Below are 24,798 nucleotides of genomic sequence, written 5' to 3' on the forward strand. Positions count from 1 at the left end.
AACAGTGATGGGGAACGCAACCATCATTTTCCTTGTGCGCGTGGGTCACCGCCTGCAACCCCCCCTGTACTTTTTCATCAGCAATCTGTCCTTCCTGGAAATCTGGTTTACATCCTCCACAAGCACCAAATTGCCTGTGATCCTGGGTTCTGGTAGGAGAACAATCTCACTAAGCAGCTGCTTTGCCCAATCCTATTTCTGTTTTGCCCTGGGCACTACAGAGATTGTTCTACTTGTTGTCCTGTCCTTTGACCGCTACGTTGCCATCTGCCAGCGTTTGCGTTATGCTGCCATCATGAAGCCTCAGCTCTGCATCCACCTGGTTGTTGCTGCGTGGGTCATGGGCACCACACTCTTGAGTTACTCTCTGGTCCTCCTCTACAAGCTGACTTTCTGGGGCTCAAACAAGATCCACCATTTGTTTTGCGACAGCTCCCCCTTGTTCAAATTGTCCTGCTCTGACACCAGCCTGCTTGGGAAAATGGACTCTATTTTATTATCATTTGTCATGCTGGGTTCCTTATGTTTAACTCTGGCATTTTACACAGGCATCCTTTTCTGTCTTCTACACCTTCCAGGAGCCTCTGGGAGGAAAAAAGCTTTCACTACATGTTCTTCCCATCTCACCACCTTGGCCATTGCCTATGCACGCTGCATTGCTCTCTATGTGCATCCTTCAGAACACGTTTCCTCGCAGGCAAACGGAATGGTAGCTTTGCTAAACACTGTCCTGTACCCATTCTTAAATCCGTTCATTTATAGTCTAAGAAACAAGACCGTGATACTGGCCCGGAATGAAGCCATTGCCCGTGTAACAATAAAGCTTTTTGCCTTATCACGATGCATTTCTGGACAGCAATTCCCATGATCTGCTATCAAATGTTAATGCCCTGCCCATCTGCTCCCAGACCCATCACAGGAGAACCACCTGGAACCCATCTCCAGAAACCAAGAAGAGCACAAAGGCACAGTGGCAGATGGGAACCCAAATTACAGGCTCCTGAGGAATGAACACCTTGTCCCACTTATTATGGCAAGTTTAGGGGAGGACACGACCAGTGCAGTCTGTCCTGTCTTCTCATTAAACTTCTAACTCTTTTCCATGTGAGTGAATCTTCTGTGTGAACGCGTGAGCACGGTGGTGTGAGTGCACCAGCCGGAGCAGGACCAGGAGATCAGACAGCCCATATGCCATTAGTGCCAGAACCAGAGAGACTGGAGTGACTGGACTTAAGAGTTCATGTGCATGTGTGTGAGTGTGACTGGGGTGGTCTGTACCAGCATCTGGAATGGAGCTGTGGCTGCAACTGGGTAGGCTGGTATCCAGGGGCTGAGTTTCCAAGCAGAGCTTCTGGAGGGATCCACCCTCTACAGGTGTATATATAGAATAGAATAGAATAGAATAGAATAGAATAGAATAGAATAGAATAGAATAGAATAGAATCGTTCAGTTGGAAGGGACCTACAATGATCATTTAGTCCAAATACCTGAGCACTTCAGGGCTGACCAAAAGAAAAATCATGTTATTTAGGGCATTGTCCAAACACGTTTTAAACACAAATGGGCCTCTTAAACACTTAAACACAAGGCATCGACCGCCTCTCTAGGAAGCCTGTTCCAGTGTTTGACCACCCTTTTGGGAAAGAATTGCTGCCTTCTGTCCAGTCTAAACCTCTCCTGACAAAGCATCCCGTGCGTCCTATCACTGGGTATGAGGAAGAAGAGCTCAGCACCTCCCTCTCTACTTCCCCTCCTCAGGACCCTGTAGAGAGCAATGAGGTCGCCCCTCAGCCTTCTTTTCTCTAAACTGAACAAACCCAGAGTCCTCAGCCACTCCTCACAGGACATGCCTTCCAGCCCTTTCCCCAGCTTTGTTGCCCTCCTCTGGACACATTTGGGTACCTTCACAGCCTTCTTACATTGTGGGGCCCAGAACTGCACACAGAGCTCAAGGTTGAGGTCGCATCAGCGCTGAATACAGTGGGATAACCACCAGCTGCTTATACCGTGTGTGACGCACCCCAGGATGCAGTTTGCCCCCGTGGCTGCCAGGGCACACTGCTGACTCCCATCGAGCCTGCTGTCGACCAGCGCCCCCAGATCCCTCTCTGCAGGGCTGCTTTCTAGCCACTCCTCTGCCAGTCTGTATTGTGTCCAGCATTATCTCATCCCAGGTGCAGAATGCAGCCTTTGTTCTTGTTTAACATGGTGGGAGTTACCTCCTTTGGGTCATGGATACAGGTGCTAAACTGAACAGGGCCCAGGAGAGCTTCCTGTGCTGCCCCATAGTCCCCCAGTATGTCCCAGTGGCCTCCAGGTAGGGTATGAGCCCTTCACCATTGCTCTCCCAGCCTCATCATCCAACTGGTGTTTTACCATCCGTTTGTCTGCCCTTCCAGACTGTACTGTCCTCACTTGAGTACAAGAGAGATCATGTCAAAAAACTTGCTGAAGTTTAAGTGAACGACATCCACTCTTCTCCCCTCATGCACAAACGATGTTACTCGCTCCTTGAAAGTCCAGGCTTGCTGCTTTTGGACATGGTCTTCTCTTTTAGGTGCCCAGAAATATCACCCAAGAGATATCGATGGTTTGCTCCTCACCAAACTGAGCTGGTACAGCCTGTAGTTCCCGGAGTTGCCCTTTTGGTTTCTTTCAGAGTTGGGTGCAACATTGGCTTGTTCTCTCTCACAAGAGACCTCTACCAAGCCCATGACATGTCAAAAAGGATATTCCAAAGAAATCTCAATCTTCCCCTGTAACTTCATTACCACTATTCTGCCTGTTATACGGTGTACTTAATTTCTCTAATCTTTCATATGTTTTCTCCTGTCCTGATACAATGACCACTTCTAAAGTCATCTTTTCTGGTGCAGACTGTCTAGACAAAGGCCTTTTCAGTTATACTCCCGTTTTCTCCTTCTCTTACTCTTTGTTCATTCAGGTCCCTGTCACTCATCCAGCTGCTGCTTCGAGCTTCACGTAGGTAAAAGTTTCCCTGTCCTTCAGTCTAATTGTCTCCTGTGGCCAACTCTTTATACCTATCTGTTTGTACCTATTTCTCATAAGATTATCCCTCGTAGAAAAGCAACCTCATTAGAGGCAGCCTGTACTTGGCATATGGCTGCAGAGGGTGTTTTAGTGTTTATCAAACATGATTATTCTTTACTTATCTTTGCTTGCAAAGTGGAAAAATCCTTCTGTGCCTGGGTGCAGCCAGGTCTCTAGGGAGATCGGGTGGGAGCTGGTGCAATGGAGCTGTAACATCCAGCTGCAGAGATCAGTGGAGAAGTCTGATGGAAGGACAAGTGATGTAAATCCCAGCTGGCCAATGAGAGAGATGGTGGGGTTGTGGGGGTGAGGAGCAAGGATGTCCATACAGTGTCACCTCAAGGGACTGCTTTTCCTAGCCATCCAGACCTCCTGAGGAGACCCTCTGGATCAATATCAATTGCAGAAGACTTCTATCATCCCTTCTCTAACCTGAAAAATAAATTTAAAATATTAATAATAAAAAAAAAATTATTAGGTTCTCTTTGAAATCTTCCTTCTTAACTACACTATGAAAAAAACTCCAATTAGCTGTAGAAGTATTGAAGACTTGAAGGAAATTGAAGGAAGAGAGATAGCTCGTTAGGGCTTTCTGTACTTTAATGAGCCCCGTGGTGGATTTAGCTCTGAGGCCATGCACCTCAGATACTGAGAGAAGATTGAAAAAACTGCTCAAGGAGTCAGAAGGAAAACTCAAAGTACCTGGAATCATTAATGGGTCCCACTGAGGGCCACTGCTGACAAAGTATCCCCATGGACTCGTTAGAGGAGATAGCTGGAGGCTGTGATTGCAGGTAGGCAAAGGCACAGCGCAGGTGGCTGTAATGCTGAGAAAACTGTTCCTGTGTTTGATGAAGCAGCAAGGCCAAACCTGACCCTCAGGCCCTGGGAAGGCAGATCCTGCCCCTCAGGTGTGGCTCAGGGCTCTTCCTGGGGGCAGTGGGGTGTGAGGGTGAGCAAGGCCAAGTGTAGGGAAACTGTGCAACACCTAAAGGCTCCCCCATGTGATGGTGAAGAAGAAACCAAGTCCAGAGCCTCAAAATAAAGTTTCTTCTGGTGTGCCTCGGTGGCAGAGGCAACTGCCATAGCCAAGGGGACAAAGACCTTGGTGCTGTTGGGCTTTTTAGCCTTGCCAGAGCCCTGGGCCATCTCTGCTGCAGGCTGACCATCACTGTCCCATGCCTGCACCTCTTTCCTTGCAGGCTGCAGACACCCATGATGCTTTCCCACATCGCTCTCACCCCGGCATTTCCATATCTGTACTGATGTCTCTCCACTCTCACTGGCTGTTCCTTGAAACACAAAGCCATGGGCTGATCCAGACTCCCTCTGGGTGACCTCTTGCACCACAGTACAACCATTTGAGTGAGATTTCTTTTTTCTCACATGCAGTCCGAACCTTCCAAGCTGCACTTTGTTGAGGTTTCCTTCTCTTCCCCCTACCAGGAAAAGCTCCACCATCTCTGAAGCCACCCTTCAAGCAGGTGCGGGCTACTGCTAGAGAGCCCTGGGCCTCCACTTCAAAAGGTACAGAAGCCCAGCTCCCTCAGCTTCTCCACACAGGCCCCAAACCCCGATGTCCTTTGGAGCTTCTCCAGTTCCTCCTCCTTCCTTCAGAACAGAGAGCCCCACACACAGGCACACGAGTCCAGCTGTGGCCACACCAGTGCTGGGTCAAGGGGGCTGATAAATGCCTTGTCTGGGTGGCCGTGTGCCCCCTAATACAGCCCTGTGTGCAGCTAGTCCAGTTCACGGTCCGCATGTGCCACTGGCTAAAGTTGCATCCCTCGTAATGCCCAGGCCCTTCTCCTCGGGGCCAGTCCTCGGCCAGTCAGGTCACAGCATGCCCTCATCTGTGGGGTAATCCTGCCCCAGGAAAGGCCTGGCCACTTCTCCTTGTAAAACTATGTGAGCTTTCTATTTGCTGAATCCCAGAGTTTTCCAGGGTCCCCCAGGAATGAAGCTCCATTGGGCCAGTCGGTCATGTGTGCGTGCAGATGGCTCTCCCTGACATGTGGTGCCTCTGACAAGATAGCAGCATGAGGAATCGCAGGACACTACTGTGTCCTGTGATATAAAAGGTAGGCACTTGATCAATGGCATTGTTCACCAAGGTACACATTCCCATGGTGAAAAGCTCAGAAACGCCAAATGGAAGTACAAAGGAAGCCAAACTAGGACCATGGAGGAAAGGGTAAATAGAGGTGGGCTATTTGCATGGGAGGGTACAAGGATGGTCAAGGGGAAGAACTTGTGAGTGGGAAAAGAGGGAAAAAGAAATGGTGAAGCAATGGAAAGGATCAGGGCTGTTTGCAGCCCTGCACCTGAGTAACTATGCCTGGAGTGGGACAAGAAAGTCCGAGATCATCTGACGGGATTTTCTGGTTGACTTCTGTGGTCACTAGGAACCTGACTGATTTCCCTCCCCTCATGTAGGAAAGATGGTGGATTGAAACACAGAATCATTCATGCTGGAAGGAAGGTGAGGAGATCTCTAGACGACCCTCCTGCTCACAGCAGGGCCAGCTGTCAGGTCAGACCAGGTTGCTCAGGGCTTCCTTCATTTTGGGATTGAAAATCTCCAAGGGTGGAGATGACACAAGCTCTCTGGGAAATCTTCTCCAGTGATTGCCTGTCCTGACAGAGAGAAAGTTTTGCTCATTTGTTTCAGCTGATGCCATTGGCCCTCATCCTCCCATCACCCACAATAGTGAAGAGCCTGGATGGATTTTCATGGTGAAAGCCAAGAAGATGTGGGAAGGCTGATATTAGGTCTCCCCAAAGCCTTCTCTTCTCCAGGCTTTGCACCTTTGCAGCAAAGGTGGCCAAAGGCTTTCTGGGCTGCACTAGGAAGAGCACTGCCAGCAGGTCGGTGGAGGTGATCCTTCCTCTCTGCTCAGCCCTGCTACAATTTGTCTTGCTCATTTCCCTCGGTGTTTTCTACCCGATTACCTTCATTTAGCAGTAGCCGTAGGGCTTCAGGTTACTGGTTGTGAATAGGGTAAAGGCCTCTCATGAATGTGTTCACAGTCAGTGTCACAGAAGTCTAAACATCATCTGAACAGGTCTTAGCTCTTCAAACCTTCCAACCCCTACTGTTCTGTGATGCTGTGATTCTTTGATTCCACTGTCATTGCCCAGAGGGGCTACCACAGATGTAGACTGCTCCAGTGCAGGTATTTCTATTTAGGCAGATCAATGATATTGTTGCTTTAGTGTTTCTTTGTTGTGGTACATGCTGCTGCTGTTAGGGAAATCACACAAACACTTGAAGGACAATGGCAGGGTTACCACCTTGGTGGCCCTCCATTGAGCTGGTTCCTGTTTGCCCTTGTCTCACTGTCACTGGGCAGGGTGTGGTGTAAAAGGTGCTGAGCAGAGCAGGATAATCACTTCTCCTGGCTGTTCTCCTGCTCGTACGGCCTCAGATGCTGTTGGCCGCCTTTGCTGCTGGCTCTTGTTTGGCCTGATAAAACTCAAGGAGCCCCAGGGCCATTTCCACAGAGCTGCTGCCCAGCCACACAAAATGATCCAAAATAGATCAGAGCAGCCCTGCTCTGACATCAGCCTGGTCTCTCAACATCCTTGGATTCATCCCATCTGGTCCAATGGACGACCAAAGGTTGACCTTACCTATGTAGCCCCTGACTTGATCTGCATCCACTGCTGGATTTCATGTGGGGTTCTTCCCCTTACGCACATGGAACTGGGAGACCTTGCTGGTGAAGATGCAGGGCAAGAGTACCTCGTACCCATCTACACCTACTCTTTGCAAATTCAGCCATGACCACACATTATCTTTCTTTATTGTTTCACTGTTCCTGAAGGAATAACTGCTCATTGTTGTGCCCTTCAAGTCCCTCGCAAGTGTCAACTCTACGGGAGTTCTGGCTTTTCTAAAACCAACCATATTCCTCAAGTCCTCCTTTGCTTTCATCCTTGCAGCCTCCTTTTGAATGCTTCCTATTTTCTATGGAGCTTCCCCATGAGTGTCTGGTTTCCCCCAGCTCTTCTTCTGATAGCTCTGCTTGTTGTCCTGACGATGGGTATGACCACACTCTGGTACGTGAAAGACACTGTGCTTGCAGACCACTGTACTGCAGACCCTCTGCTGCCCTTCTGTGCTGCTCACACGGGCTCCCCACAAAAAAGTCACAAGACTAGGCCAAAGTCTGCTCCTCTGAGCTCTGTCATCTGCATTCTTCTATTATGCTTCTCCTTGGGAGGTGAGACCCCACTATTTCATGGTCACAACACCCAAGGCTAGCACTGGTTTTACATGAAATAACAACTTTCTAGTAGTTGAAAATGTCCATGGTATCGACATCCTTTGATTCAGGCATACTGTGATAATCATTGGCATGCCCAAAACTGGACAGAAAAGAAGCCTCACGAAGTTCAGCAAAGGTAAAAGCAAGCCCTGGACACAGGGAGAAATAGTCCCCTGCACCGGTACAGGTTGGGGGCTGAGTGACTGAGAGCTTCTCAACACTTTGGCAGAGCAGTACCTTTGGTGTTCTGGTAGAGCAGCAGCTGACCGAGAGCCAGCAGTGTGCCCTTGCAGCAAAGCAGGCCCACAGCCTCCTGGGCTGCGTTAGGAAGAGCAGTGCCAGCAGGTCGTGGGAAGTGATCCTTCCTCTCTACTCAACACTGGTGACACACTTCTGTGGTGGTCAATAATTTACATTTACTTCCTTAACTGTTCCTCAAGAAGTAACTCCGTGTCCTTGTGCCCTTGAAGTCCAGGGGAGCTCTGGCTTTTCTAAAACCTCCCTTATTTCTAAATTCCTCTTTTGTTTTAATCCTTCCTCAGCCTCTTGTATACTTCCTTTTCCTATGGAGCTTTCCCAAGGTGAGACCCCACTATTTCCCAGGTGAGACCCCACAAGTTCATGGTCACAACAGCCAAGGTTGACACTGGTTTTGACATCCATGTCCAGCTCTTCCTTCTTTGAGAGTACAAGATGCAGATGGCTATCACCACTGTAGACCAACCTGGCAGCTGTGCCTTGACCAAGACCTTCCAGGACCCTCCAGGACTGTTTGCATGCTGCTGTGGTCCCTTTCCACTGAATGCCAGGACAATTACAGTCTACAAGGGGACTTTAATAGGTTCTTTGTCTCCCACCACAATGTCACCCTTATTAGTCTCTCCTCTGACACTCACCCACCAGGGCTCACCCAACTTCTTCATCCCAGAGAGGAGCTCCACACATCTCAGCAGCTCCTTCACACAGAGGACACATCCCTCCTGACCTTCTTGGACTCCTGATCATCCTGACCCCACCCAAGACAGCAGCCCAGGCATGTGAGCTGTCCCAACACCCCTCAGCTGTTTTTCCCTCCAAGTGGAAGGAAGAGGTTGCCCACACAGCTCCAGCTCCTCCTCTCTGGGCCCCAGGCTGAAGGCATCAGGGGCATGGCTGGGCTGCAGCACCTCAGCTGTGGCACATTTGGGTTGAGAGTAGAACCCTGCTTCCAAGGCCCCCTCAGCTGTGCAAAGGCTTTGCTTCAGAGCAGAGACATGCTGGAGTCTAAGGCAGATGGCTGTGTGAAGAAGAAATGAAGTGCCCACCAAGAGAGCAAATGATGCTCACCCCAATGTCAAAGAGAAACAGAGCTGGGCTGTGTAGTGTGAGCAGGAGAGGGCTTTGCTGTCTGTTGTGTCTCTGCAGCCCTGAGGGCCTGTGCTGGAGGTGAAGCTGATCTCAGGAAGGAAGAGATGATGATAACAAAGTCCTTGACTGTAGACATCCTGTGATTCAGGCCCACTGTGAAAATCACTGGCCTGATCCATGGTTGTATCATCAAGGGGATGGTTAAACCCATAGGGGAGAGAAGAACCATCAGAGTCTGAGCGTGAAGGAACACGTGTGGAGACCCTGGTGTGATGTGCTTGGTATTCATGCCCTGCCCGGCATCTACCGTAAAGAGAAGGGACAGCCCTTGTGTCACTGCAGTGGTGGGATTCAGTCAGTGGCCCAAAGGCAGCGCCCCTGTCTGAGATGCCCTGGGGGATGCCTGTCCCACAGCTAGTCTGGATGGGGACGGGGTTCCTGTACAGGACCTGTGCTGTCCATGTCAGCTGTGTGCAGTTGTGCTGCAGAGCCCTGGCACCTCCCAGAGCACCACAGGCCTGAATGTGTCAATTAAAGTAAGATTCAGCTGCCCTGAGTTAGGTTAGGCAATGAAGGGTATGGGAGACATGTGGAAAATACAGCTGATGGAGATCAGAAAGACTCAGCTGTCCCTGTGCCACATGACTCCATTTGATCAGCTGAATCCCTCTATGGGCTGCCCTGGACATAAGGAAGAGTTACAAGTTCCCTTGTTCTACATGTGGGCACCTTCTGTCATGAGGTTGGCCACAGGAATTTCCCACTAGTCTCCAAGACGTCCCCAGATGCTGCTCTGTGTCTATGAACATTAGAGCTTGCAGTGACCAGCATGCATCTTGGTCACCTCATATGTCCCCAGGTGACTCTGTCTGAACATCTGACCCCTGTCATCCATCTGCATTCCTTAGCAAGGGAGCTGAGACAAGGAGCTCACATGCAGGAGCCTATTTTGGGCACATGTGAACTGATGCAAAAGGAGTCCCACCTCCTGGGGGTTTGTGGTGTGCCTGGGATGGAGCTAAATCCTTTTTTAGCCCAAGGACTACAAGCCCAGGATGAGGGGCCTCCATTGACTCAGCTGAATCCCTTTTCTTCAGAACAGGTGAAGAAGATTCCTCCCTGGCATTGTCTGGGTGTCCTGTCTAATTAAAAAAAAAAAAAAAGGAAGAAAAGAAGAAGAGAAAAAAAGTTGTTCTTGGACCTCAATCTGTCTCTGATTGAGAAATGCATCTGCTGGAAAGAAGTGTCTGTCCCCAGCTGAGGCAGGGAACATCAGTGCTGACTTCATGCTGTTTCCCAGCAGGTTCCCCTGGAGCCCCAGGGACACCTGGAGGGAGCCCCGAGGGGGCAGAGAAAGGGCTGCCTTGGGCTGGTCCTCTGCTGCTGAGCTGGGCTGGGCTCCTGGCATGGAGGGAGCTCATGGCAAGCGGGCAGCGCTGCAGAGAGACAGCTCTGCCCAGGAGCAGCTCCTCTGCCAAGCGCAGCAGGGCTGAGGGCACTGCCTGCAGGCACCCGAGAGGAGAGGAGAGGAGGGAGGCAGAGAGAGATTAAAGGTAGACTGGAGGGGGAGGATGCTGAGAGTTAATGGGGGGAGAAATCTTCACAAAGGAAAGCAGCTGCGGTTCCTGGAATGATCTCCAAAAGCTGGCACATCACACAGCCTCTGGGATCTCTCAGGAGGACTCTCCCAACTTCTCTACTGTGGAGGAGGAGGACATTCTCCAGATCAGGGCTTCCTTGCTGCGCCATCAGAGGCACAGGGCATGACAGCTGCCTTCTCCCTGGAAAAGGTAAAGAGTCGTGAAAGTGGGTGTGCAGGCAGGGGTGCCCAGGGCTGTCCTTCAGAGCCGGGTCCCTGCACCCCAGGGGGCTTTGTGCCGGGGCAGGGACTCTGCCACTTGCCAGGGTCAGCTCTCAGCCTGCCCAGGAAGCTCTACATGGAGCTTCTGTGTGGAGAGGCTGTAGTTGGAAGGAGCGATCATTGTCAGACCAGGGTCCTACTGTATTCAAGAGAGTGCCATATGGATCAGGGCGGCTGACAGCTCCAGATCACTCCCAGGACATCAGCAGAGGCAGCATTTCAACAGAAAAGTCAAAGCAAGGGCTACCTGAAAGATGACGACCTTTCCAGGGTCTGTGCTCTCAGGTTGTTCTAGAGGAGAAAGGGAAAGCAGCTGTCAAGTTTCAGTAAGTCACTGAGACTGCAGAACCATTACACTGAGGGATCAGCAGATCTGCCAGAGAAAAGGTAAGCAGAGGATGCCTGTGTGGTGACCAGCAGGTCACTCGTGTGGATAAAGGGCAGAGAGCCCTTCTTTCCTTTTCTATTTTTTTTAGTGTTCAGGCTAAAGGCAATGAAAAGAGAAGGATGTCTGCCTCTCCAAAGGCAGTTTCTTCAGCAGCACAAACTTGATCTCACGAAAGGAGCTGAATTACAAAGGAAGAGAAGTCATTATGGGGGGATTTTTTGGGAAACAGCACAAGATAGGCTCAAAGAAGTCTGTCATGACTTCTCAATATCTTCTCTTTCAACAGTTTGTCATGCCCAGAGTGAACAAATGTCCAACAGCAGCTCCGTCACCCAGTTCCTCCTCCTGGCATTCGCAGACACACGGGAGCTGCAGTTCTTGCACTTTGGGCTCTTCCTGGGCATCTACCTGGCTGCCCTCCTGGCCAACGGCCTCATCATCACCACCATCGCCTGTGACCACCGCCTCCACACCCCCATGTACTTCTTCCTCCTCAGCCTCTCTGTTCTTGACCTGGGCTCCATCTCCACGACTCTCCCCAAATCCATGGCCAATTCCCTGTGGGACAACAGGGCCATCTCCTACTGGGGATGTGTAGCACAGGTCTTTTTTTTATTTTTGTGTGCTACATCAGAGTTTTCTCTTCTCACTGTCATGTCCTATGACCGCTACGTTGCCATCTGCAAACCCCTGCACTACGGGACCCTGATGGGCAGCAGAGCTTGTGTCCACATGGCAGCAGCTGCCTGGGGCAGTGGGGTTCTCAATGCTCTGCTGCACACGGCCAGTACATTTTCCCTGCCCCTCTGCCAGGGCAATGCTGTGGACCAGTTCTTCTGTGAGATCCCCCAGATCCTCAAGCTCTCCTGCTCAGACTCAGACTACCTCAGAGAAGGTGGGCTTCTTGTGGTTAGTGCCTGTTTAGGCTTTGGTTGTTTCATTTTTATCGTGCTGTCCTATGTGCAGATCTTCAGGGCCGTGCTGAGGATCCCCTCTGAGCAGGGACGGCACAAAGCCTTTTCCACGTGCCTCCCTCACCTCGCCGTGGTCTCCCTGTTGGTCAGCACTGCAGCATTTGCCTACCTGAAACCCCCCTCCATCTCCTCCCCAGTCCTAGATCTGGTGGTGGCAGTTCTGTACTCAGTGGTGCCTCCAGCAGTGAACCCCCTCATCTACAGCATGAGGAACAAGGAGCTCAAGGACGCCCTGTGGAAATTGACGACCAGAAGCAGTAAACTGTCCTGTTTTGGAAATCACTCCTAATGTCCCTTGTTACAGGGCAACCCCATCTTCTGTAATTTTTCTTGGGCTTTGTTTGAGTTTGTGATTGTGTCATTGTTTTTCTTTGTATAATGCTGTCCACAAAGAATTCTCATCATTTTTGCACTTGCTAATTATGCATCTGTCTTAATTTGTGAATCCCACAGACATTGTAAAAGAGGACCTGTGCTCTCTGTGTATTTAAGCAAAATAAAGAACCTTCTAGTGACTTGTTTGCCCAAGATCCTTCCTCTGGAACTCACTCTGGAGCTGCAGGGCTATGCCTGTGAGCAGAGGTGGAGGGGAAAGTGTCTCAGCACAGCAGCACTGTCAGGGAGCACCAGCCTTCTTCTTTTCAGACTTATTCTCTGTTTCCACACTCTCCTGCTGAGCGCTGGCGCTGCTGTAAGGACCGAGTGCTCTGGCAGCTCATACTCCTGCTGTGTGCTGTCCCCTCAGGCAGGGACAGGCACCGGGTGCTTCTCTGGCAGAGCTGGCCTCCCCAACAGCTCCTCCATCACACCATGGCATTGCCTCAGGGCAGTGCCTGAAGGCTCAGGCCTTCTTCCAAAGTTGCTGTCAAGAAAATGCCCAGGAAAGTGCCCTGCAAGGGAAAACACCCGTGTGCAGCTTAACTGTGTGAGTGTGCAGACTGGGGACAAGCGGCAGCTTCCTCACTCAGCCAGGGCTCCTGGGAAAGACATGAAGGGCCAGCAGAGCAGGTTCTTCTCTGTCCCTGTGTGTGCTGGACACCAGGGATAAGATGCCCCAGGGCAATCCTCACACACCTCTCCAGTAACAACCACCATTTCTAGCACTGGCCTCTCGTCCCAGCTTGGGGAGGTTGGTTGTCCCTCCAAAGAAGTTCATGTTTGTATTGTAGGAATGAGATGTAAGCATGCACATCATGTGCGTGTGGGGAGATGAACCTGAGAGAGCACAGACACCATCAGCTATTCCTGGGGGTTCCTTGAAGGCCTGTGGGACAGACACATCTGGAGGTCACTTCATTTGGAGAGTAACGTCCCCAGGGAAACCCCCTGAATGCAGCACTGGGATGGGCTTCCTTGACCCCAGGTCCCTGTGTCCATTCCTCACGCCGTGGGGCATCTCAGAGAGGTGCCGAGCAGGGAGACACAGCGCGGGGCTGAGGGGCTGCCAGCCTCTGGGAGTGGCAACAGGAGGCCAGGGAGTCTGCTGCAGGGCCTCTGCCCGTGCCAGGGAAGGACTCGTGTCTCTGAACAGCCCTGCCAGAGCCCTGACAGTGCTGGCTGTGCCTCCAGGAACAGCCTGTGTGCTACCTCACCCTCCCCTCTCTTCATGGCCTGTCCCTTTGATTACACGGTGTGACAGAAGCACCTCTGTGGGGCATCTCCCCTGTGCAGTCAGAAAGGGTTCTGCAGGCGTGAGCGGCATTGCCCTCTAGAAGATGGCATTTCTCACCTCTCACAAAGCACAGAGCACGTCTAGGCAGTAGGAATGCAGCCAGAGGCACACACCCCTCCACGTTTCACCTCTCTCAATGTCGATCACAATATTTTTTAAGCACCAGACAGAGAAACAAATGGTCTCACTCAGAGTTGTCCTCCCATCTCTTCCTCCTCTCTTCCTCACGACCTGCCCCGTGACTGTGGTTGGGAACACCCTCCTCATCATGGGGATGCTCCTGGAAAACTGTGAAACCTGCTCCAGCGGCACCACCCTGACTGTCCCCTGACTGGGGACAGCACAATCTCTGCTCGCAGCAATATTTGTGCTACTTCCCGCACCTTCGGCACGTACGGAGTGTTTCCTGCTGGTGGCCACATCCTACGATGAGTACTGGGCTGTATGCCACCCCCTGCTCTCGGCAAGGCTCGGGAACTGGAAGGGCTGTCTCCAGAAGAAGGCTGCACCTTGGCTAGGGGGATTTCTGTCATCTACAGGTGTCATTTTGTTCTTTTTCCAGATACATTTTGTGTCCCTGATGTCCCGGACCACTTCTTCTGTTGTTTTGCCCCAATGCTGGAACGCCCCTGCAGTGAAAGCATGACACTCATGGCCTTTGATTTCATAACCTTCTTTTTAGACCCAGTCTTTTCCTTCCTATTAGTGCTGGTGTCCCATGTGTGCATCAGAAGTTCCACCCTGGGAAAGCTCTCCTGCCCAGGTGAAGACTTTCTCCAGCTGCTCCTCTCACCGTGCTTGGGTGGGAAGCGGTCTGAACAATAATGTTAAAATGTCATCTCTGGTACAAAGTCCTCCTGGCAGCCAATTACTAATGGCGTCCCTCATTGACTAACCCTTGACCACCACTGTGGAATGTTTGTATCATCTCTCTCTACAGTGCGAGAAAATTCACTTTCAGCTCATTTGTGGATGATGCCAAGTTGTGGGGAGCCCTTGAGGAATCTCACCCAGTTAGCACTGTTGGTAGCAGGAGAGTTGGGAAGGATGACTGGTGGGTTATGCATGGCTGGCCATCAGGTGCCCACCAAGCCATGGGAGGTCCTCCCTCCTCCTCCTCAGCATGAATAACTGAGAAAAGACAGTGAAAATACCCATGAGTAAAGATAAAGGTAACTTAACAGAGGGGGAGAGTGTTTGTGGGGAAAAGGATAAAAAAAAAAATAAAGTGAAAACAAAGGCCACAGGCAGAAGCAAAGCAAAACCAGATGAGATTGTTTCCTCTAGTTCCTGTCAGCAGACAATATCAGCTACCTCCTGGGAGGCAACGATCCTATACATATAGCAGTCTCTTTGGAAAACAAATGTCTTAATAATGAATGTCATCCCCTTCCCTCTCTTTTCTCTCAGTTTTTCTTGCTGAGCATGATGTCATATGGCAAGGCATATCCCTTTGGTCAGTTCAGGTAAGCCGTCCCATCTGTGGTCCATCCCAACCACTTGCCCACCCCGAGTGTACTACCTTTAGAGGGGGTTGGAGAGACAGCCTTCACGCGGTGCAAACACTGCTCAGCAATAGCCAAAACATTGGTGCGGAATCAACACTGTTCCAGGCACGAGTAGAATGCACAGCAGGGTATGGGCTGCTATGGGGAAAGTTCACTCCATCCCCGCCAGACCCAGTAGCTGTGGGTCTGTGTAGGACAACCTGCGGTGAAGATGGCAAAGGGCACTGGCAAGGCTGGAAGTCACCAAGAGAACGCAAGTCTTGTCCCCTGGGGCACAGCAGTGGTCTCTGCCACCAAGGCCTGTGAGGAGACATGTTGTCCTAAGGCACTGGGGGGGCCTCCTCATGGCCTCCTTGCACACCCCCAGCAAGGCTGGGCACTGTCCCACCGGTGTCCTTCACTCAGCATCACACCCCCCACCTCCCCCTGCCCCAGGAAGACCCCTGAGCCATGCGGGAGGGACAGGATCTGCCTTGCCAGGGCATGGAAGAGGTGACAGCAGCATTCTCTGACTGATATGGATCCAGGGTCTCTCCTAAGGAGATCTGGACTGGTGGCAGAAGCTGTCCCTTGAGGTCTGACACAGGATGGCCAACCTTGCTCCTCACCTCCCCAACCCCACCATGGCTCTCATCGGCCACCTGGGACTTGTATCCTTTTTCCCTCCATCACACTTCTCCACCGCAGTCTGCAGCTGGATGTTCCAGCTCCTTTGCACCAGCTCCCACCTGCTTTCCTCAGAGACCTGCTGCACACAGGTAAACAGGGATTGTCTTGTTTTTGAACAAACAAAAGTAAATGATCAGATTCACCATTAAAATAAACCACTCCTCAACTGTGTGCCAAGTACAAGCTGCCACCAATGAGGTTCACCTTCCACAAGGCATGACCATGCAAGAAATATTTTAGAGAGATGAAAAATTATCAAATCAGCAAAACTAAAGAATGTGCAGAATGAGACAGACTGTTGAGAGACAGGCAAGATTTAACTCCACGAATCTCAAAGTATCAACTGGACTGTTGAGAGGTGTCTGAATGATGAAAGAGGAAGGGGAAGGGGAATCTACAGAGCTGTTGCAAGTGCTTTTATGCAGATGCGCTGCTGGAAAGGTGACTGCAGACAGGGTCAGTTTAGTTGGGAGAGGTGGGAATACGTGAAAGATGAGGGAGATTAAATGCACAGCCTGATCCAGAGAGTACTGACACTGCAAACAGAGTGGAAGGTCAATAGCTCTCCTCTTGATATTCATGCACACCCTGAAAACTCATTTTGATCTTGTGGGAAAACACTGATAGTTTTTAAAGTTTTCAATGTTTTCAGCTGATGATGTCATGCTCATAATTTTTAACATTTGTTTCTCAGGTTTTCAAGCAGACCTCCGCTGTCTGCCCATCAGTATCCGGTGGTACTTCCAGAGGATCCAGCGTGAGATCACCTTGTGAGGTCACCTCATGACAGCAAGGTGATTGGCCAGGAGAAGGCAGACATCATGAGGTCATCAAGGACATCAGATGGGAAGGCTGCAGACAGATGACTGGGGCCCTGGTGAGGCCCTGCTCTGGGCTGAAGCCACCAGCACATGCCATGGGAACCTATGGGTTGTGGCATGAGAAATGTGACAGAGAACAGCGTGAGAAGGGACCAGCAGTATGGGCAGCTGCCTGTGTCCGTATCACAGGGTCCGTATGGCCTGGGTCTCACAGGCGGCTGCAGATGTGAGAAGTGGCCAAACTGCACAGAGGGGAAGCACTGGGGATCTCCTGGGCAGTCAAGTCTTGCAAGGGAAGTGCCTAGGGAAGCCATCAGTGATGCCACTGAAGTCCCAGAGGACCTAGGCAATGGTATCAAGTGTAGTGTAGTGTAGTAGTACCCAAACTATCAAATTGTGTACAAAGGGGTAAAACCTGAGACTATTAGGCAAAAAGTAATTGGTGTGGGTTACGAACTGGGGAGGAGACTGGGGCAGGGAAAGGGAGGGATCAAGGTCGATCGTGGAGAAGAAGCCTATGGAAGATGTGGAGGAGGGGGATTCAAGGTGCCAGCTGCCCATGGGGAGGTGGCTGGTCAGTGCTGGTCTGGCCAAACCCCACGCCTCATCACTGTGGTCAGTCCTGCAGTACTGGTTTCAGTTGGGGTGGAGTTAATTATCTGCCTAGTAACTTGTATGGGGCTGTGTTTTAGACTTGTGATGAAAACAGTGTTGGTAACACACCAATGTTTCAGTCATTGCTGAGCCGTGCTTGCACAGCACCAAGGCCTTTTCTGCTCCTCACCCCACCCCACCAGCGACTAGGCTGGGGGTGCACAAGGAGTTGAGAGGGGACACAGCCAGGGCAGCTGAGCCCAACTGACCAAAGGGATATTCCATACCATAGGGCATCGCGCTCAGCAAGAAAATCTGTGGGAAGAAGGAGGAAAGGAGTAGCGTTCAGAGTCATGGGATTTGTCTTCCCAAGTCATCGTTATGCGTGATGGAGCCCTGCTTTCCTGGAAAGTGCTAAATATCTGCCTGCCAATGGGAAACAGGGGATGAATTCCTTATTTTCCTTTGCTTGCACACACAGCATTTGCTTTCCCTGTCAAACTGTCTTTATCTCAACCCATGAGTTGTCTCACTTTTACCTTTCTGATCCTCTCCCTCATTGTACCGTGAGCGGGCGACTGTGTGGTGCTTAGCTGCTGACCGGGGTTAAACCACGACATTTACTCAACTCTGCTCCTGGCTATTTGCTGTGTGAGTGGGCTCACTCTTGTTTGTGTGGTTTTGGCATGAATGTATGTACATGCTTTGCTGGGGTGGGATGGCAAGGAGGAGGAGGAGGACACGGGGCAATGGAGAGACCCAGGGCCGGGAATGTACGGACCACTCATGCAACCTTCACATCAGATCAGCCACAGAGTGGGAAAAGGATGGGGCCAGTTGTGTGGCTCATGGTCGTGTAAGTGCTGCTGTTGGTGGGTCGCTGTAAAGGTGCTGGTGCCCTTTGGAGTTGGTCTGTGTCGGGTTGCCTGTGTCCATCTTGTTTCCTTGCAGATACCTGGACTTAATGCTTTCCCTTTGGGTGACTCCACTTTGGGCGATCGCTCGCTTTGTGAGGCTCCAGTCACTGACCACCCCAGGTGCACACAGTCCGTGCCTATCTCGCAGGCTCTCCAGGCACCTCCAGATCCTTCTCCTGGAGTACGTCCTCTGCCCTGTCGCACGCTGGGACAGTGCACTGTGACAGTACCTCAGTGACCATTCACCATCTCCACCGTCAATAGGCAACAACAGATGAGTCCTAAGTCCAACCCTTCTTCCCTAACACCTTCCAATATGACAACGAGCTTTTTACTCGGGCCCTTTTGGGGTGAAACATCGGGGCCTGTTCCTGATATCAGCTTTGGAAGAACAGCCAAAACTTGAGGAACTGCACAGGGAAGATGTCACAGTATTAGAGAGAGGTTACAGAAGTGGCAGCTCTCAAATTGTGTTAGAAAAACATTTATATAGGTTTCAGGCGATAGAGAGAGATGGGTTCATGTCTCAGGAGAGTGAGCTAAATACAAACAATTATTTAAAAATGTAATAACCATAAACAACACTACAGGAAATGCTAGAAAGAAAAAACAATAAACAGAGTACAGGCCTGCACTGGGATACCGTAGATGTCATTTGTGGACAGTGATGGAAAATTTATCAATATTGACAAACATCGAATAAATGACTTTCCTAATGGACTCCTTGAGCTCCTGGTTCCTCATGCTGTAGATGAGGGGGTTCACTGCTGGAGGAACCACTGAGTACAGCACTGCCACCACCAGATCGAGAACTGGGGAGGAGATGGAGGGGGGCTTCAGGTGAGAAAATAAGCCAGTGCTGATAAAGATGGAGACCACGGCCAGGTGAGGGAGGCACGTGGAGAAGGCTTTGTGCCGTCCCTGCTGAGAGGGGATCCTCAGCACGGCCCTGAAGATCTGCACATAGGACAACAAGATGAAAATAAAACATCCAAAAACTAACAAAGCACTTAATATAAGAAGGCCAAGTTCCCTCAGGTAGGAGTGTGAGCAGGAGAGCTTGAGGATCTGGGGGATCTCACAGAAGAACTGGCCCACAGCATTGCCCTGGCAGAGGGGCAGGGAAAATGTACTGGCCGTGTGCAGCAGAGCATTGAGAAACCCACTGCCCCAGGCAGCTGCTGCCATGTGGACACAAGCTCTGCTGCCCATCAGGGTCCCGTAGTGCAGGGGTTTGCAGATGGCAACGTAGCGGTCATAGGACATGACAGTGAGAAGGGCACACTCTGCGGCAAGGAAGAAGACAAACAGAAAAAGCTGGGCAGCACATCCTGTGTAGGAGATGGCCCTGTTGTCCCAGAGGGAATTGACCATGGCTTTGGGGACAGTGATGGAGATGAAGCCGAGGTCGAGGAAGGCGAGGTTGAGGAGGAAGAAGTACATGGGGGTGTGGAGGCGGTGGTCACAGGCGATGGTGGTGATGATGAGGCCGTTGGCCAGGAGGGCAGCCAGGTAGATGCCCGGGAAGAGCCCGAAGTGCAAGAGCTGCAGCTCCCGTGTGTCTGCAAACGCCAGGAGGAGGAACTGGGTGATGGAGCTGCCGTTGGACATTTGTTCCGCTCTGGGCATGGGGGACTGTTGAAAGAGGGAAAGACCTTGGCAAGTTAAGGCAGACTTCTTTGACCCCACCTCATTCTGTTTCCAAAAAGATCTCCGCAAAAGGACTTCTCTTCCTTTGGAATAATTTCATTCAGCTCCTTTTTGTGAGATCAAGTTTGTGCTGCTGAGGGCACTTTCTTTGCAGGGGCAGAAGTCCTTCTCTTTCCCATTGCCTTTAGCCTGAACACTGCTGAGCCCTGAGGGACAAAAGGGCTCTCTGTGCCCCAGTGCAGAGTCAGGAGAGCTGCTCTGCACACCAGTGACCTGCTGGGCACCACCCAGCTGTCCTGTCCTTACACCTCTCGGACAATGGTCTCCCTGACAATGTACTTGAAGATGAAAATGGCCTTTGGTGGGTGTTAAAGTGTCCATTTTCAAAGTCGGTTTCTCCCATCTGGTTTCTCTTTCCCTGTGCAGCCGAGCAGAGAGGGATGCAGCCGGGTGGAGTGGCTCTCTGCTGCCTGGAGCTGCCCCTGCCAGGAGCCGCTTCTCTGTGCCCAGGTCTCCTCCCTCTCCCTGCTCCCACAGCCCATCCCACCCGCTGGGGGCTCAGCTCTGCCCTGCAGACCCCTCCTGGCAGCAGGGCACTGCCCAGGGCCATCTCCCTCTTTGTGGCTCCTCAGGAGGAGATGAGAGAAAGCCTGATGCTGGAAGCAAAGGTGCTGCTGGTGCTGTGTGTAGGGAGAGGAGGGGGTGAAGGCACTTTGTGAGCTTTCTGGCAGATCTGCTGATCCCTCAGTGTAATGGTTCTGCAGTCTCAGTGACTTACTGAAACTCGACAGCTGCTTTCCCTTTCTCCTCTAGAACAACCTGAGAGCACAGACCCTGGAAAGGTCTTCATCTTTCAGGTAGCCCTTGCTTTGACCTTTCTGTTGAAATGCTGCCTCTGCTGATGTCCTGGGAGTGATCTGGAGCTGTCAGCCACCCTGATCCATATGGCACTCTCTTGAACGCAGTAGGACCCTTGTCTGACAGTGATTGTTCCTTCCAACTACAGCCTCTCCACACAGAAGCTCCATGTAGAGCTTCCTGGGCAGGCTGAGAGCTGACCCTGGCAGGTGGCAGAGTCCCTGCCCCGGCACAAAGCCCCCTGGGGTGCAGGGACCCGGCTCTCAAGGACAGCCCTGGGCACCCCTGCCTGCACACCCACTTTCACGACTCTTTACCTTTTCCAGGGAGAAGGCAGCTGTCATGCCCTGTGCCTCTGATGATGCAGCAAGGAAGCCCTGATCTGGAGAATGTCCTCCTCCTCCACAGTAGAGAAGTTGGGAGAGTCCTCCTGAGTGATCCCAGAGGCTGTGGGATGTGCCAGCTTTTGGAGATCTCTGCAGGAACTACAGCTGCTTTCCTTTGTGAAGATTTCTCCCCCCATTAACTCTCAGCATCCTCCCCCTCCAGTCTACCTTTAATCTCTCTCTGCCTCCCTCCTCTCCTCTCCTCTCGGGTGCCTGCAGGCAGTGCCCTCAGCCCTGCTGCGCTTGGCAGAGGAGCTGCTCCTGGGCAGAGCTGTCTCTCTGCAGCGCTGCCCGCTTGCCATGAGCTCCCTCCATGCCAGGAGCCCAGCCCAGCTCAGCAGCAGAGGACCAGCCCAAGGCAGCCCTTTCTCTGCCCCCTCGGGGCTCCCTCCAGGTGTCCCTGGGGCTCCAGGGCAACCTGCTGATGTAATCCCTGCTGTTCCCTGCCTCAGCTGGGCAGAAACACTTTCCTGCAGTGTTATTTCTCCCATTGCAAAAAGACATTTTGTTCCAACATTTGCATTTCTCAATCAGAGACGTACTGAGGTCCAAAAATAGCTTTTTCTTTTTAATATTAGACAGGACACCCAGACGATACCAGGAAGGATTCTCCTTTACCTTTTCTGAGGGCAGGGATTCATCTGAGTCAATGGAGGGTCCTCATCCTGCCTTTGTAGTCCTCTGGGATAAAAGAGGAGTTAGCTCCATCCCAGGCACACCTCAAACACCCAGAAGGTGGGATTCCTTTTGCATCAGTTCACATGTGCCCAAAATAGGCTCCTGCAGGTGAGCTCCTTGTCTCAGCTCCCTTGCTAAGGAATGTATAGGCTGGGCCAGAGGGATATGTTCAGGTACAGATAAGCGGTGATATATCAGGTGCCAGATGTGACCAAGATGCATGCTGGTCACTGCAAGCTCTAGCTCTGGTGGAGCAATTCATAGAGACAGGATGACCTCTGGGGGCATCTTCCTGGAGGATGGTGGGAAATTCCTTTGGCCAACTTCAATGACAGAAGGTGCCCACACGTAGGACAAAGGAACCTGTAACTCTTCCTTATGTCCAGGGCAGCCCATAGAGGGATTCAGCTGATCAAATGGAGTCATGTGGCACAGGGACAGCTGAGTCTTTCTGATCTCCATCAGCTGTATTTTCCACATGTCTCCCATACCCTTCATTGCCTAACCTAACTCAGGGCAGCTGAATCTTACTTTAATTGACACATTCAGGCCTGTGGTGCTCTGGGAGGTGCCAGGGCTCTCCAGCACAACTGCACACAGCTGACATGGACAGCACAGGTCCTGTACAGGAACCCCGTCCCCATCCAGACTAGCTGTGGGACAGGCATCCCCCAGGGCATCTCAGACAGGGGCGCTGCCTTTGGGCCACTGACTGAATCCCACCACTGCACTGACGCAAGGGCTGTCCCTTCTCTTTACAGTAGATGCCGGACAGGGCATGAAAACCCAGCACATCACACCAGGGTCTCCACACGTGTTCCTTCACTCTCAGACTCTGCTGGTTCTTCTCTCCCCTATGGGTTTAACCATCCCCTTGATGATACAGCCATGGCTCAGGCCAGTGATTTTCACAGTGGGCCTGAATCACAGGATGTCTACAGTCAAGGACATTGTCAACATCATCTCTTCCTTCCTGAGATCAGCTTCACCTCCAGCACAGGCCCTCAGGGCTGCAGAGACACAACAGACAGCAAAGCCCTCTCCTGCTCACACTGCACAGCCCAGCTCTGTTTCTCTTTGACATTGGGGTGAGCATCATTTGCTCTCTTGGTGGGCACTTCATTTCTTCTTCACACAGCCATCTGCCTTAGACTCCAGCATGTCTCTGCTCTGAAGCAAAGCCTTTGCACAGTTGAGGGGGCCTTGGAAGCAGGGTTCTACTCTCAACCCAAATGTGCCACAGCTGAGGTGCTGCAGCCCAGCCATGCCCCTGATGCCTTCAGCCTGGGGCCCAGAGAGGAGGAGCTGGAGCTGTGTGGGCAACCTCTTCCTTCCACTTGGAGGGAATAACAGCTGAGGGGTGTTGGGACAGCTCACATGCCTGGGCTGCTGTCATGGGTGGGTTCAGGATGATCAGGAGTCCAGGAAGGTCAGGAGGGATGTGTCCTCTGTGTGAAGGAGCTGCTGAGATGTGTGGAGCTCCTCTCTGGGATGAAGAAGTTGGGTGAGCCCTGGTGGGTGAGTGTCAGAGGAGAGACTAATAAGGGTGACATTGTGGTGGGAGACAAAGAACCTATTAAAGTCCCCTTGTAGACTGTAATTGTCCTGGCATTCAGTGGAAGGGGACCACAGCAGCATGCAAAGAGTCCTGGAGGGTCCTGGAAGGTCTTGGTCAAGGCACAGCTGCCAGGTTGGTCTACAGTGGTGATACCCATCTGCATCTTGTACTCTCAAAGAAGGAAGAGCTGGACATGGATGTCAAAACCAGTGTCAACCTTGGCTGTCGTGACCATGGACTTGTGGGGTCTCACCTGGGAAATAGTGGGGTCTCACCTTGGGAAAGCTCCATAGGAAAAGGAAGTATACAAGAGGCTGAGGAAGGATTAAAACAAAAGAGGAATTTAGAAATAAGGGAGGTTTTAGAAAAGCCAGAGCTCCCCTGGACTTCAAGGGCACAAGGATAAGGAATTGCTGAACAGATAAGGAAGTTGAGGAACAGTTAAGGAGGTAAATGTAAATTATTGACCACCACAGAAGTGTGTCACCAGTGTTGAGTAGAGAGGAAGGATCACTTCCCATGACCTGCTGGCACCGCTCTTCCTAACGCAGCCCAGGAGGCTGTGGGCCTGCTTTGCTGCAAGGGCACACTGCTGGCTCTCGGTCAGCTGCGGCTCTACCAGAACACCAAAGGTACTGCTCTGCCAAAGTGTTGAGAAGCTCTCACTCACTCAGCCCCCAACCTGTACTGGTGCTGGGGACTATTTCTCCCTGTGTCCAGGGCTTGCTTTTACCTTTGCTGAACTTCGTGAGGCTTCTTTTCTGTCCAGTTTTGGGCATGCCAATGATTATCACAGTGTGCCTGAATCAAAGGATGTCGATACCATGGACATTTTCAACTACTGGAAAGTTGTTATTTCTTGTGAAAACCAGTGCTAGCCTTGGGTGTCGCGACTGTGAAATAGTGGGGTCTCACCTCCCAAGGAGAAGCATAATAGAAGAATGCAGATGACAGAGCTCAGAGGAGCAGACTTTGGCCTAGTCTTGTGACTTTTTTGTGGGGAGCCCATGTGAGCAGCACAGAAGGGCAGCAGAGGGTCTGCAGTACAGTGGTCTGCAAGGACAGTGTCTTTCACGTACCAGAGTGTGGTCATACCCATCGTCAGGACAACAAGCAGAGCTATCAGAAGAAGAGCTGGGGGAAACCAGACACTCATGGGGAAGCTCCATAGAAAATAGGAAGCATTCAAAAGGAGGCTGCAAGGATGAAAGCAAAGGAGGACTTGAGGAATATGGTTGGTTTTAGAAAAGCCAGAACTCCCATAGAGTTGACACTTGCGAGGGACTCGAAGGGCACAACAATGAGCAGTTATTCCTTCAGGAACAGTGAAACAATAAAGAAAGATAATGTGTGGTCATGGCTGAATTTGAAAAGAGTAGGTGTAGATGGGTACGAGGTACTCTTGCCCTGCATCTTCACCAGCAAGGTCTCCCAGTTCCATGTGCGTAAGGGGAAGAACCCCACATGAAATCCAGCAGTGGATGCAGATCAAGTCAGGGGCTACATGGGTAAGGTCAACCTTTGGTCGTCCATTGGACCAGATGCGATGAATCCAAGGATGTTGAGAGACCAGGCTGATGTCAGAGCAGGGCTG

The 24,798-nt window shown here is 51.4% G+C and overlaps 3 protein-coding genes across 3 annotated transcripts; 2 read left to right on the forward strand and 1 right to left on the reverse strand.

Annotated features, from left to right (window-relative positions):
• The first annotated feature begins 7 nt into the window (after positions 1 to 7).
• Positions 8 to 868, forward strand: LOC141737398 (olfactory receptor 6E1-like). The gene has a single exon (XM_074572088.1). The coding sequence runs from the start codon at positions 8 to 10 to the stop codon at positions 866 to 868; it is 861 nt and encodes a 286-aa protein (XP_074428189.1).
• A 9,048-nt stretch (positions 869 to 9,916) lies between these two features.
• Positions 9,917 to 12,182, forward strand: LOC141737411 (olfactory receptor 14A16-like). The gene is made up of 2 exons (XM_074572103.1): positions 9,917 to 10,460; positions 11,206 to 12,182. Exons 1-2 carry the CDS (start codon positions 10,301 to 10,303, stop codon positions 12,180 to 12,182), a joined length of 1,137 nt encoding a protein of 378 aa, XP_074428204.1. The 5' UTR covers positions 9,917 to 10,300.
• Positions 12,183 to 18,725: 6,543 nt separating this feature from the next.
• Positions 18,726 to 21,024, reverse strand: LOC141737417 (olfactory receptor 14A16-like). Its single transcript, XM_074572110.1, has 2 exons — positions 20,900 to 21,024; positions 18,726 to 19,709 (listed from the first exon to the last, which is right to left on the reverse strand). The coding sequence occupies exons 1-2, from the start codon at positions 20,924 to 20,926 to the stop codon at positions 18,726 to 18,728; spliced, it is 1,011 nt and encodes a 336-aa protein (XP_074428211.1). The 5' UTR covers positions 20,927 to 21,024.
• Between the last annotated feature and the right edge of the window lie 3,774 nt (positions 21,025 to 24,798).

The sequence above is a fragment of the Larus michahellis genome, unplaced genomic scaffold (assembly GCF_964199755.1).
Source record: "Larus michahellis unplaced genomic scaffold, bLarMic1.1 SCAFFOLD_117, whole genome shotgun sequence".
Taxonomy (NCBI): domain Eukaryota; kingdom Metazoa; phylum Chordata; class Aves; order Charadriiformes; family Laridae; genus Larus; species Larus michahellis.